This window comes from Sinocyclocheilus grahami, unplaced genomic scaffold (assembly GCF_001515645.1).
Source record: "Sinocyclocheilus grahami isolate Dianchi unplaced genomic scaffold, SAMN03320097.WGS_v1.1 scaffold67.1, whole genome shotgun sequence".
NCBI classification, from domain to species: domain Eukaryota; kingdom Metazoa; phylum Chordata; class Actinopteri; order Cypriniformes; family Cyprinidae; genus Sinocyclocheilus; species Sinocyclocheilus grahami.
The window spans coordinates 1,753,258-1,767,877 of NW_015505246.1; the positions used below are offsets into that span (position 1 = coordinate 1,753,258).

The following is a 14,620-nucleotide window of genomic DNA, read 5'->3' on the forward strand; positions in this document are numbered from 1 at the left end:
AAAAAAAAAACATTCAATCATGTTCTTCTAGCATGAAGGAGTGTAAATTACAGAATTTAAATATTAGGCAGAACTATCCATTTAAAGAAATCCTACTATGAAAACTTCCTCTTGCATTTGACCTCTGTTATCTTTATGGTTGCTAGGCATTCAGTGCACATGCAAAACTCTGCAAAAAAAAAAACGGTGTTAGTACATTGTGATCATGATGCATCAAAAAAGCTTCCATTAGGAGTGTTATGTAGCAGCAGGAGACTCAAGACAATTACAGTTATGTACGCAATCGATTACTCCTATCCGGTCTTAATTCCAGTCAGCCTACATAAGGCTAGTCATTAGCTCTCAAAGCCATTTAGTTGGTGTTTGAAAAAAAAAGTTTTAATCCATATTGCCCTGATTTGTTGGTATTATCGGACAAGAGCAACTCATTTACAGAAATACTGTTGTTAACACTGCTTACGATTCTTGCCCTTGTTTTATTTACCCCGTTGTGGTCACCCTACGCATATTTGCGACTCATTGAGTGCACAGCAGTTTTGCAGATAATAACCTGAGCTTCTCAATCTCATTCTACAGCAGCTGCCATCAGCATTGCTCTTCAATAATCCTCTTTATTCTGACAAACTAGCAGCACTTATTAATGGCGCCGTATCAGCCAGCCCCTGCTGAGGACGGCCAGACAAACACAGGCTCTTGGCGACATAAACAACCCCAGCACCTCTCCCATCTGCTTTTGAGTGGTTCGTTTTCTGAGAACATTTCACCTCAGAACAAACCAAAAAGAAAGAGCGCACAGTTGACACACAAACAATGTGTGAAAACAGCCACCGTCTAAAATGCCTTTCAAACCCTCTACAAAATGGTCATAAGCAGTCTTACTAAGGAAAATCAAATATGACCTCATTTGTCAAAATCTGCTTGATTAATAAAAATGAATAAACATGTTTATGGTGAGCTTTTCTGCCACCTGCTGGACAGACTGTGTAAGTCTTTTCTCAAAGTTAACCAAATCCATCTAACATTCAAACTGAAAAAAATGCTACAAGTAAAAACCTGTTAACTGGTTAAAGGAAGTTCCCTTACTACATATATTGAGAAATTGTATTAGATCTAATCTTGCATTTAATGCAATTTTACAGTACAATACTGTTAAATATACAGTTTGTGGGAGTAAAAAATAACAAATCTTTATTATAATTTACAAAGACAAAAAGTATACTGGCATTCCCAGAATTCCCTGTGTGACTGCTCACATTTGATAGCATTTTGTTTAAATAATTGTTTCTTAATAGTTTGTTATCAGTAGGGTTTTATGTTACATCACATGCTAATTACTGTTTATTGCATTATTGTGTTACCATGATGGTGTTTTGTGCTTGTGTTTGTAACACTGTGTGTGCCTTCTACATTAGTATTTACTTGTGGAAAATTTATTTAGGATTAACTCGGACTCATCATGTAGCTTTCTTTTTATGTGTGATCATAGTGGTTGTCAGGACATGTTTAAAGTACAAAACAGATGTTAGCAGCAGTGTGGCTTAATTAAGCAGAAAAGGACTGTTTGATTTACTGGTTTAAAATGTCAATTTCTTCGAAAATTACAGTCTTAAACTAAAATGTATAGGTTTTGTAAACATGTTTACATTTTCACTGCATTTTTACAGAATTATTCTGGCAAAGTTGCCATTTTTTCTGTAAGGACAGCATAGGCTTTACCATCCTGTGTGCAAACACAAAGGGCCAGATTTACTAAACAGGGCAAATTAACGTTAGAGTGCAATTCCATAGAAGTGCCGATGGGAGGGGAAAATTCTGTGGGTGATTTACTGATAATGCGCACATTAAAAAACACAGATGCAGCCAGATCATTTCCACAATGACCAGCTCAATCTACCAAGAGCAGCGCAAATTACTGCCTGCTTCAAGACATGCTTTTTTTGAGTGTTAAATAATGGCGCAAAGACCAGTAATTTGACGAGCGCAAACGTTAGTATATCGTGTTGCGTGATTCATTTTAATACTCTCCTCTCATAAATTTTGCATCTGAAAGGGAAACTCCAACAAATGCATATTCAATAAGGTCAGGTGCCAAAATAACAGTCCACTTTTTAGCGCTAATTCTTCACTGCACGTCTTTAGTAAATCCTGACAGTACTATTATAATGCCAAAAGACAGTTAGTAAATCTGACCCTAAATTCTAGAACTTCCTGTGCAACTCTGACCTGATATGTAGCCAGGACAGCATTGGCGTGGTGCCTCCTCCAAACACCCAAACTGTGAAGAACACAATGAGCAGGGTCGTGGTGAACATCATCTGCCGCGCGTATGTGGCGGTGTCACGGATAGCCAGAGCGAATGCCATTGCCCCTCGCAGCCCTGCAGAGCACAAACACACACACAGCAGTCACAATATAATCTTTAGTAAATCCTGACAGTACTATTATAATGCCAAAAGACAGTTAGTAAATCTGACCCTAAATTCTAGAACTTCCTGTGCATGAAAAATGTTCCAAAATCCCTCTCACTCTTAAAAATGGGTCAGATAGGGCACCGATCAGGTCTCTTGAACTCTGACCTGATATGTAGCCAGGACAGCATTGGTGTGGTGCCTCCTCCAAACACCCAAACTGTGAAGAACACAATGAGCAGGGTCGTGGTGAACATCATCTGCCGCGCGTATGTGGCGGTGTCACGGATAGCCAGAGCGAATGCCATTGCCCCTCGCAGCCCTGCAGAGCACAAACACACACACAGCAGTCACAATATATTTTAGTAAGAATGACAGCCCTGCTACAAATAGAACGGAAGTGCACTTAAGCAGGCAAACAGCCATCACACTCGATCAGTTGTGTTTTAGGGGCTCTGCACTCTGCTGCCCTTTTAGCTGGGTGGTGTTGCTGGTCTGGAGGGAGCTGCTCCACATCAAGAGCTGTTCTTAGAGATGTTCTGATTCTGATGCCTCATTTCACTCTTAATTTAGATCTCGATAAGCTTCAACAGGGTGCTGAAATCTACAGAGAGTTCAAATCAAAGAGTCTGACACTAAAGGATGCTACAAAACTGATTGCACCGATTTATATTCTACGTCATTGTATTTATCGAACGGTTCTGTATCTTTAATGTCATGCAAGCATCAGAGAAGAGGAAGTAAGCCAGGTGTGCTCACCACCTTACCTGCAAACATCATCATGTGCTGAAAGTTTCCTCTGATTTTGTGTCTTCGGCCCAGGTTAATCAGGAAAGACAAAGGATAGATGTTCAAGGACCGGCCGATAAAGATGGCTATCTAGTAGTCAAAATGTTAAAGAAAAATCTTCTCACATATGACATATTAAGTTAATAGAAATTTAGACCTACACTACTGTTCAAAACTGTTTGCATTAACATTTGATAGGATGCATTAACACTTAATCAAGTGACAGTAAAGACTTCTACATTGTTACTAAAGTTTGACCTAAACACTGTTCTTTTGAACTTACAATTCAATGAATCCTGAGAAAAAATATTTTCCACAAAAAAATTAAGCAGCACAGCCATTTTCAACATTGATAATGATAGGGAGAGTTCCTTGAGCTTCTATGATTTCTAGAGGATCATCTGACACTGAATACTGGAGTAATAGCTGCTGACATTCAGCTGTCGTCATATGAATACATTTCAAAATATATTCAAATAAAAACCAGTTATTTTAAATTGTTATAATATTTCACAATATTACTGTTTGTACTGTATTTCTCATCAGATAAAAGCAGCCTTGTTGAGCATAAGAGACTGTCAAAAACATTTAAAACAATCTTACTGACTTCAAACGTTTGAACGTTATTGTAGATTATGCAGCTTAAAAATGTATGGTTAAAAGTTTCAACCCACAGATAATGCTGAAGAACAATTATGTAAAATTACATTAGAATTTGCCATTTAAAAACAAGTACAGTATTGTATGGTTTTCACAAAGCTTGTAATATTGCACACAAGTCCAATTGATCACTTTTATGGTGTTTTTGTCCTTTCTGAAAGACAGTGTCAGAACCTAAAATAATACAACAATAGTAACTTGCTATTCCTTCAAAACCTATATATAACAAATAAATGACATTAATCAAGATGATAAAACAGTCATTCACTTTTCCAGATGTTTTTGAGCATTTAAAATGATTTGGCTCGCAGGTACATCTTCTCTAAAATGCTGTCAAACTCTTACCGAGGTAAATGCTAGGGGTTAATGCACATTACCACCTCCTCAATGTGAAACTGAAAGACAAGGATACAAAGGCTCCAAATATGAAAATGGGGCTGAAGACGTGATTCTGAAAGGTGAAGAGCGCCAGGCCCATGTATGAGAAGATGAAGTTCTCTGCTAGGAAGTGCAGCACCTCAAACAACTGCAACAGCAAAGAAACATGCCACACATGAAGCTGTATGCATCTAACATCAGCACATTTGGTCAACAAAACAGCTGAAACAACATTCACAAAAGCAAAATGACACATTTTCAAAATCAAGTCCTAAGTGTACTAGAAATACATGCTCCCCCTCTGTATACTCTACAATGCCTTTTGTAATGCATGATAGATCTAAAGCCGAGACCAATATCTTCAATTCCTGTGACTATAACTTCTAACCCTTCTCTCTATAGACGGGAGCTTTGATAATAGCGAGTCCGGCCCCCTGGAGAGAAATCCAGTGCCACAGGGGTGTCGTAATTACTGTATGCACCCCACTTCACTTCATCACACATTGCACTACTCTGACGACACCACAGGGGTGCTGGGAATTCACTTAGCACTATCCCTCGGCTTATGGCCCCCCTTCATCAAAGCATCTTTTGAAGTCGTATATTCAGGTCTCCCCCCCCCAAAAAAAAATCCTTGTTGCTCTTTTATACATACTTTACTTTTTCAACTTCGTCACAGTTAATTTCCCTCTGATTTTATACCAGCTGCTCTGAAAGCAACAAAGTCGACGGTTAATATATTTTACTTGAAAAAAAGAAAAAAGTTCAAATATTTTACCTGTTTAGTGCGTTTGGTTGATTCCTCAGAGAGATTGTTGTAGGTATAATGGGCCTGTGTGATTCCACAAAACAGCACAGCGACAACACCTAAAATAGTAAAGGATATCAGCATCACATGTGCCTTTTTTCTTTCAAGTGGGGCATGGGATACAATTTCAGTACAGGTTGGAGGTGACTAGTGAAACAACCAGATGATAAGTGCAAATGAATGAACACATTTACACATCAAAGATGTTATCATTCAGCAACACGGCCTGCCCAGGTACAGCAATATGGAGGAAGTTTTTGAATTTTATTTGCATATTTGTATGCAAAGGATTTGGCATGAATATGAATGTAACATTTTTGTCATGCTAATAAAGCACATTAAACCTGAACAGATGATTTTCTAAACACCAGAAATTATTATTGCAGCTGATATTTAACTATAGCAGAAAATGCTGTGCTGTTCCTAGAGGGGAAGCAGCTGCAGCTTCATATTATACTTTATTATATTATAGTTTGACCTCTGGGTGACCCAGCAGATTATACACTATGCTTTCATTACCAACCCAAACAAAACATGCACCTGTGAATCCACAAGCTTCAGCCAGTAGAAAAGTACTCCAAGACATGAGGAAGAACAGAGCAGTCTCCAGCAGAGGGAAACAGTGCAGCTTGGTGAATTTTGTCACGTGGATAAAGTTAAGAATTTAAACCACATATCGGATTAAATAATCAGATAGCTAATCAAACAAAGATTAAAATTACTAAAGATGTACACTACCACTCAAAAGTTTTTTTTTGGGGGGGGGGGTCTCTTTTACTCATCAAGGCTTGGTTTATTTGACAGTAACAGTAATATTGTCAAAAATTATTATTTTAAAATAGCTGTTTTCTATTTTAATACATTTTAAAATGAATGACAAAAAGCTGAATTTTCAACAGCCATTTCTCTAGTTATTGGGTGTCACATGATTCTTCAGAAATTAAAATATGCTGAGTTAGTTCTCAAGAAATATTATCAAAATCGAAAACAGTTGTGCTGCTTCCTATTTTTGTGGAAATAGTGATGCATTTTTTCAACATTTTTGATAAACAGAATGGCAAATAACAGCAATTATTTGAAATAGATTTTTATAGATTTTTTTGTAGATTTTGAAATTAGATTTTTGTATGTTTAAAAATACTTACTGTGACTTTTGATAAAAAATTTATATTCTTACTGACTTTGAATGAATATAAAAACAATGTATATACAAACTGTATTTACTAGGTACTCTTGACAGAAATCAGTCACTGTTTAGAGGATAATTCTACAGTGTTACTAATTTTACAAATAGGTCAAAGATTCAACATCACAATGAAGCCAAAAGGGCATCAACACAACTTATTCGCATAAACCTAAATATATTTAGACTAATTTAATGACAACATGCAAAAGGATATGAGGGCAGTGACTACTCCAGTGACTGCACCCATAGCAAAAGAGCCACTGAAGATGCCCAAGAAGATGCCCACTGATTTGAAGAAGGCAGAGGCATCAAATGTGTGTGTGTTGGCTCCTGAAGGCTGATACGCCACAATTGACCTGCATGCCAAAAACAAAACAATCCAAATCTTTAAATGAACTGACTATGCTGATCTGATTACACAGATTGCCTGAAAATGCACATTATTTTATTTTAAAATTATTTATTTTATATGCATGCTTTTTTCCCCCCAACCAAAGTCTAAACAACACCCTTTTGCTGTGATAATCTGCCTACACTGACAAATTGTGAAAGTGGCCCCGAAAAAGAAAATCAGAAACGATCAGCTTTAGCTCATTGTGTCCAAAGGGGGGAGTCAGAGCGCCTTCCTGAAACACAACTGGAGTTGCAGCATTATTAATTTGTACTATTCAGCATTACAGTGAAAATGTCCCCAGCACCCCCTCTTGTGCTGGCAGCCTGGGAAATCCCACCAACTGCCACAGACCAAACATGGTGATTTTAACATTTTTTGAAGCAACAGAAAGGGAACAAGAAAGTAATACTGTTTGAAATTGGGACTTACGATGAAAGGACTATGGCGACTGCATCGTTCATGACACTCTCTCCAAACAGCAGTGCATAAAGATCACCATCAGCATGGAGCTCATTAAAGATCGCAAGCACTGTGACTAAAAATAACACACACAAATCAGCAACAAAACGTATTGAAATCCTGAATGGTAATGCACAACTTACTAGTCGGTTCATAAAAAAGATGCTAAGATTTCAGCATTTAACAGCAAGTTTATTTGACCTGAAAAGAGAACAAAGACAAAAATGGAGGAAGAGAGAGATGAAGTACCTGGATCCGTGGCAGATATTATGGCACCAAAGAAGAGGCAGTCTGTGTAGTAGAACTTGTCAGTGAGTTGACCCAAAACCTGCATCAGTTTCACCACGCCATACATGAGGTTTCTTAAACAAAACAAAAAAAATTTTTAAACCTAGGCTTGTAAGACCACAACTCAAAGGCAAGCTATGTTTATAATGGCACATTACAATACTATTCATACTATTTGCTTGTTACTGAAATGTTCCTTGCATATATATATATATAAAAACAACCAGGTAACCAACTACATTTTCCAAAATGTGGAGTATACAACAAAGCACACTGCTAGAATATTGTATCCCACAATGCAATGTAAGTTGACTTTTCCCTGTGTAATGTGACAAATGAACCTGCTGATATTAAACCAGTTTTTAAACATGTCTGACACACTGATATTTAACACTGAAAAGCTTTTTTGCATTGCCGGACAAAATGTGTGCTCAAGGTACTAAGCGTGAAGGTGGAGCTCATATGACAGCAAATGAAGAAATGAATCTGATGGTGGCTGATTACTGGTGCCATAAATTCCACTACGTGCCTGAACCTGGCTCTTGTATGTCACTGGTTAGCACACAAATAACTTTTTTAATAGTTTAGGTTAGAAAGTGTATAGATTTACATGCTGTAACTGGCCACCTTTTGTATTTTTTTGTGTGTTTTTTTGTAAGATCACTTAAATCGTAATCAAAAGTAGTCACTCCATAGTATAGCTCTGTTTCATCTGTAAAATTTGTAAAAAGTTTCTGAGGCATGTCATGGCTGATCCACTGTCTGTAAGTAAAATATTTCATGGTCTGTGGGAATATTTTGAACCTTAGTGACTTACCCAACGACAAAACAGGAAATGGCCGTGCCCAGGAACGCATAAGTTATGATGGATCCTAGGTTTCTGAAGAAGTGTCTCTGGAGGAACAAGGAAGAGCACGTTAATCCATGTCATTTTAAGAGCATGTTCAACCTCTGTTGTATGTACCATTTTTATATAATAAATACTATATCAGCAAAGGCTGTTTATTTTATTAAAAGAAATAGTTAAAAAGGTAATATTGTGAAATATTAATCAGTTTAAAAGTTTAAAAATATGATATATTCCTGTGATGGCGAAGCGGAATTTTCAGCAGTCATCACTCCAGTCTTCAGCGTCACATGATCCTCCAGAAATCATTCTAATATGCTGATTTGGTGCTCAAGAAACATTTCTTGTCAATGTTGAAAACAGTTGTGCTCATTAATATTCTTGTTAAAACCGTAATACAATTTTTTTTTCAGGATTTTTTGATGAACAGTAAGTTCAAAAGAACCGCATTTATATGAAATAGGGTTTTTGTAACATAATAAATGTCTTTACAGTGACTTTTGGTCAATTTAGTGTGCCATTACTGAATAAAAGTATACATATCTTTGGAAAAAATTATAAATAATAAAAATTAATAAAAAAAATAAATCATACTGACCCCAAAAACCAATACTCGTGGAACGCAGATTAGCCACAGACAGTGAAATTAAGGGTACAATGAATAAATGAATAAATAAATAAATTTTACTTTCCTCCTCATGATGTACAATGTCAGAAGACTATTAGTCTTCATCTTGACACTTGCCTGGCACACTGTCATGCTTACTCTTCTATTTTTCAGTCCTTGCTTTTTTACAGAGCAAGACAGCGATTTTTTTTCCTGTGTGAGTATCAGTCACAATATGCCGAGTCACTCTGTTGCTTCAGAGTGCAGCAACTACAAGATAAATTTGATGTTAAACCTCTCTCTCTTCCACTGTCAAAAGGGCTTCTTCTGTTGCAGTTTTTGTAAACTCCAGCACGGTTCTTTCTGACTATGGTCTTTCTGTGGCTGTGCAATCAGTAGATGGGAACTGATAGTAATCACTAAGATAGAAATAAAGTCAATTTACAGAAAGAAACCTTGTTACTACCCAAACTAAACTGCAGTCACCTAAGCTAGTTAAACAGCTTGGGAGCACAAATATGAAATAATTTATGCATATATTCAAGAAATGAAACCATTATCATACAGAGAAAGAAGATCAGTAGTACTGTGAGCTGAATGAAACTAACAAAAGTTAAAGAAGAGGATCGGAGAACAAATACTTTTACAGGAGTTCCTCAGAGTAAATGGTCTTAAATCTAATGCAAGCGCCCATAAGTTATGCATTTTAGTTGACATCTATACTTCAGACGTTGTTGTTAATAACCCGGATAGTCTTTTAGCCTGTGTTGACATTACTGTGTTAAAATCATATTTAAAATATATATATTGAGATTAAATACTGTAGATTCTGTTAAGTGGAACTGATAGTATTACACTCATATCGACAACAAAACAATCAAATTTGGTCAAATTAATAAATGAGTACGCAATGGATGAAGGACCTGTTGAATTTTATGAAAAACAGAAACTAATTCTGGGAAATTCAGGGGTTTTCTGTGGGCGCAGATTTTTTGGTGGTTTTGAAGGGATAGTTAAGCCAAAAATGAACAGTTTGTCATCATTTGCTCATCCTCATGCGGTTTCCCAACCTTTATGACTTCTGCAGAACACAAAAGAAGAATTTTTAAATGGTAACCAAACAGTTTTGGTTGCCACTGACTTTTATTTTATGGAAGAAAAAAAAACACAGACATTTGTCAGAATATCTTCTTTTATGCTCCACAAAATGAAGTCAGTCATACATGTTTGGAACAACTTGAAAGTGAGAAAATTATGACAGAATTTCCTTTTTTTCTGTGAACTATCCCTTTAAGGCCTGCTCAGTTTGAGAAGAAGGCTCGGTGTGAAATTTTGGTGCAGTAAACATATTAATTGCAGTTACTGCCATAATTCATACAACTCTCTTTTTCATCAAAAAAGTGGTACAAAGAGAGGAAACAACGTAGCCTTGTGTCTCAAACACACGCAGCTGGCAAAAACCCATTCTTCTCACTTCCTCAGGGCCTCCCTGCTTGCTTAGCACAATCTGAAACTTCACATTAATATCTGGAATCCAGAAGTGATCAACATGATATCCACCTGATAAACACTGCAGTAAAATGAACCAAAAGGGGTAATAATTGAGCAGATAATGTATGGGCATTCTGTTACATTACAATCTGATCTACGCAACTGGTGAAATTATGCATCGCAGTTTACATGGCAGAGAGTGCTATAGGGATGTCTGCGACTAAGAGGCCTTTTTACATGGAAAATGTAGACACTTTAGTTAATTTGACACAAATGAAAAGGATGAAGAACAGAAGTACACTGCGTTCAATACATTGTACTATTGTGTACTTGGGTGTAAAACACTCGGCCAACAAAACAAAAATATCTCTTTTTGGATGAACTATGACTTCAAAGATTTCAAGTAAGTGTAAAAAAAACAATAAGCAGAATAATAAGCAATGCCTCTGAATACTACTTCAATGTGTCTGTATTTGTGCCGAAACTGTTTACTACCAAAAAGCTCTGTAATTCTTTATAAATAGCCCAAAGAAACTCTGCAAGCCACTGAATTACAGGTCATGAGGAACAATAATGCTAGTAAACACTAAAATTATACTTGGCTTTTAAAATACACAAAGGTCACAATCTGACTTCCCATGTTAAATACACATTAACTTAACTATAACACAATTTAAAAGGTGCCAGTGTAATATAAGTGAATTTTGACCAGCTCTTAGACACTCTTGATCATAAGTATCTGTTCTGTATCCGTACTTCTCTCTTGCAGTTAGGCTAATCTTCCGCTGAAGCAAAACAGTGAGAGAACAGAGATCAGGTTGCATTAGACTAGATCATATCTCAAAATTTCATAATGTAAAGGGGTAAAGTAGCACCTTCATGGATGAACACTCTACTAAACAAGCAAAATGAAAGCTAAAACGGAGTAAAGGTAACTGCCCAGCACACAATATCACTCATACCTTTTTGAGGCTGTATCCGGCGTGGAATATGATGGGAGGTAGCAGAATGTTGAAAAACACCTCTGGGTCAAAGGTCAACTGCAATAAAAAAAAAAATGTGATTGTTACAAACAAATGTTTATAATAGATAAAATACGTAAACTGTTTAAAATAAACAAATGAAGAGCGCCAGGCCCATGTATGAGAAGATGAAGTTCTCTGCTAGGAAGTGCAGCACCTCAAACAACTGCAACAGCAAAAAAACATGCCACACATGAAGCCATATGCACCTGACAACAGCACATTTGGTCAACAAAACAGCTAAAGCAACATTCACAAAAGCAAATGACACGTTTTCAAAATCAAGTCCTAAGTCAACTAGAAATGCATGCTCCACCTCTCTATACTCTACAGTGACTTTTGTAACATATGTTAGATCTTAAATTGAGGCCGATATCTTCAATTCCTGTGACTATAACTTCTGAAGTCTATAAATTTTAACCCTTCTCTCCATAAACAGGAGCTTTGAAAATAGCGAGTATGGCTCCCTGGAGAGAAATCCAGTGCCACAGGGCTGTCATAATTACTGTAGGCACCCCACCTCACTTCATCACATTGCACTGCTCTGACGACACCACAGGGGTGCTGGGAATTCACTTAGCACTATCCGTCGACTTGTGGCCCCACTGCATCAAAGCATCTTTTGAAGTAGAATATGCAGGGCTCCCATCCCCCAAAAAAACATCCTTGCTGCTTTCTTTCTACATACCTTACGTTTTCAAAGTTATTATCATTCTGGTTTTATACCAGCTGCTCTGAAAGCAACTAAAATCCAAATGTTCACATATTTTACCCGAAACAAGGCTAAAATATTTTACCTGTTTAGTACGTTTAGTTGACTCCTCCGACAGATTGTTGTAGGTATAATGGGCCTGTGTGATTCCACAAAACAGCACAGCGACAACACCTGGAATAGTAACGGATATTAGCATCATTTGTGCCTTTTTTTTTTCTTTCAAGTGGGGGATGGGATACAATTTCAGTACAGGTTGGAGGTGACATAAGTGCAATTGGCTGAACACATTTACACATCAAGAATGCCAGCATTCAGCAACATGGAGGAAGTTTTAGGTTGCAGAATTGTATTTGCATATTTGTATGCAAAGGATATGGCATGAACATGAATGTAAATTTGTTGTCATGCTATTGCTAATAAAGCACATTAAACCTGAACAGATGATTTTCTAAAACCAGAAAATGATACTATTATTCCAGTTGATATTTAACTATAGCAGGAAATGTTTTGCTGTTCCTAGAGGGGAAGCAGCTGCAGCTCCGTATTACTCTATATTATAGTTTAACCTCTGGGTTACCCAGCAGATTAACCACTATGCTTTCATTACCAACCTACACGAACACCCACCTGTGAATCCACAAGCTTCAGCCAGTAGAAAAGTACTCCAAGACATGAGGAAGAACAGAGCAGTCTCCAGCAGAGGGAAACAGTGCAGCTTGGTGAATTTTGTCACGTGGATAAAGTTAAGAATTTAAACCACACATCGGATAATCAGTTAGCTAATCAAAAAAAGATTCAAATCAATAAAGATATACACTACCATTCAAAAGTTTTTTTTAAATGCTTTTGGAGGGGCAAAAAAAAAGTGTCTCTTATACTCATCAAAGCTTGCTTTGTTTTGACCAAAAACATAGTAAAACAGTAATATTTTGAAAAAGTATTAAAATTTAAAATAACTGTTTTCTATTTTAATATATTTTTAAATGAATGACAAAGCAAAATTTTCAGCAGCCATTTCTTCAGTTATTAGGTGTCACATGATCCTTCTGAAATCATTCTAATACGTTGGTTCTCAATAAATGTTATCAAAGACGAAAGAAAACAGTTACGCTGCTTCTCATTTTTGTGGAAACGGTGATATGTTTTTTCAGCATTCTTTGATGAATAGAAAGGCTAAAAAATAGCATTTATTTGCAAAAGAATTCTTTTGTAAGCTTATAAATATTTTTACTGTGACTTCTGTTAAAATAGTAGCAATATATTTAAAAGAATATATTCTTACTCCAAGTACTTTTCTCTTGACAGAAATCAGCCGCTGTTTAAAGGATAATTCTACAGTGTAACTAATTTTGCAAATAGGTAAAAGAATCAACATCACAATGAAGCCAAAAGGACATCAACACAACTTATTTGCATAAACCTAAATATATTTAGACTAATTTAATGACAACATGCAAAAGGATATGAGGGCAGTGACTACTCCAGTGACTGCACCCATAGCAAAAGAGCCACTGAAGATGCCCAAGAAGATGCCCACTGATTTGAAGAAGGCAGAGGCATCAAATGTGTGTGTGTTGGCTCCTGAAGGCTGATACGCCACAATTGACCTGCATGCCAAAAACAAAACAATCCAAATCTTTAAATGAACTGACTATGCTGATCTGATTACACAGATTGCCTGAAAATGCACATTATTTTATTTTAAAATTATTTATTTTATATGCATGCTTTTTTCCCCCCAACCAAAGTCTAAACAACACCCTTTTGCTGTGATAATCTGCCTACACTGACAAATTGTGAAAGTGGCCCCGAAAAAGAAAATCAGAAACGATCAGCTTTAGCTCATTGTGTCCAAAGGGGGGAGTCAGAGCGCCTTCCTGAAACACAACTGGAGTTGCAGCATTATTAATTTGTACTATTCAGCATTACAGTGAAAATGTCCCCAGCACCCCCTCTTGTGCTGGCAGCCTGGGAAATCCCACCAACTGCCACAGACCAAACATGGTGATTTTAACATTTTTTGAAGCAACAGAAAGGGAACAAGAAAGTAATACTGTTTGAAATTGGGACTTACGATGAAAGGACTATGGCGACTGCATCGTTCATGACACTCTCTCCAAACAGCAGTGCATAAAGATCACCATCAGCATGGAGCTCATTAAAGATCGCAAGCACTGTGACTAAAAATAACACACACAAATCAGCAACAAAACGTATTGAAATCCTGAATGGTAATGCACAACTTACTAGTCGGTTCATAAAAAAGATGCTAAGATTTCAGCATTTAACAGCAAGTTTATTTGACCTGAAAAGAGAACAAAGACAAAAATGGAGGAAGAGAGAGATGAAGTACCTGGATCCGTGGCAGATATTATGGCACCAAAGAAGAGGCAGTCTGTGTAGTAGAACTTGTCAGTGAGTTGACCCAAAACCTGCATCAGTTTCACCACGCCATACATGAGGTTTCTTAAACAAAACAAAAAAAAAATTTAAACCTAGGCTTGTAAGACCACAACTCAAAGGCAAGCTATGTTTATAATGGCACATTACAATACTATTCATACTATT

At 36.8% G+C, this 14,620-nt stretch overlaps 1 protein-coding gene across 2 annotated transcripts in view; it reads right to left on the bottom strand.

Moving 5' to 3' along the window:
• The window catches only part of slc9a7 (solute carrier family 9 member 7), a 44,948-nt gene that overhangs the window by 20,587 nt on the left and 9,741 nt on the right, over positions 1–14,620 (bottom strand). The window contains exons 3-12 of one of the 2 annotated variants that reach the window (XM_016272049.1): positions 11,278–11,355; positions 8,188–8,264; positions 7,332–7,444; positions 7,053–7,158; positions 6,444–6,585; positions 5,584–5,689; positions 5,014–5,102; positions 4,270–4,383; positions 3,176–3,287; positions 2,577–2,730 (exon numbers count right to left, since the gene is read on the bottom strand). In XM_016272049.1, the coding sequence (XP_016127535.1) occupies positions 2,577–2,730; positions 3,176–3,287; positions 4,270–4,383; positions 5,014–5,102; positions 5,584–5,689; positions 6,444–6,585; positions 7,053–7,158; positions 7,332–7,444; positions 8,188–8,264; positions 11,278–11,355 (1,091 nt within the window). Of the gene's footprint in view, positions 1–2,576; positions 2,731–3,175; positions 3,288–4,269; positions 4,384–5,013; positions 5,103–5,583; positions 5,690–6,443; positions 6,586–7,052; positions 7,159–7,331; positions 7,445–8,187; positions 8,265–11,277; positions 11,356–12,134; positions 12,224–12,679; positions 12,786–13,517; positions 13,660–14,126; positions 14,233–14,405; positions 14,519–14,620 lie in introns of both variants that reach the window. The other variant, XM_016272050.1, reaches the window with a different exon arrangement.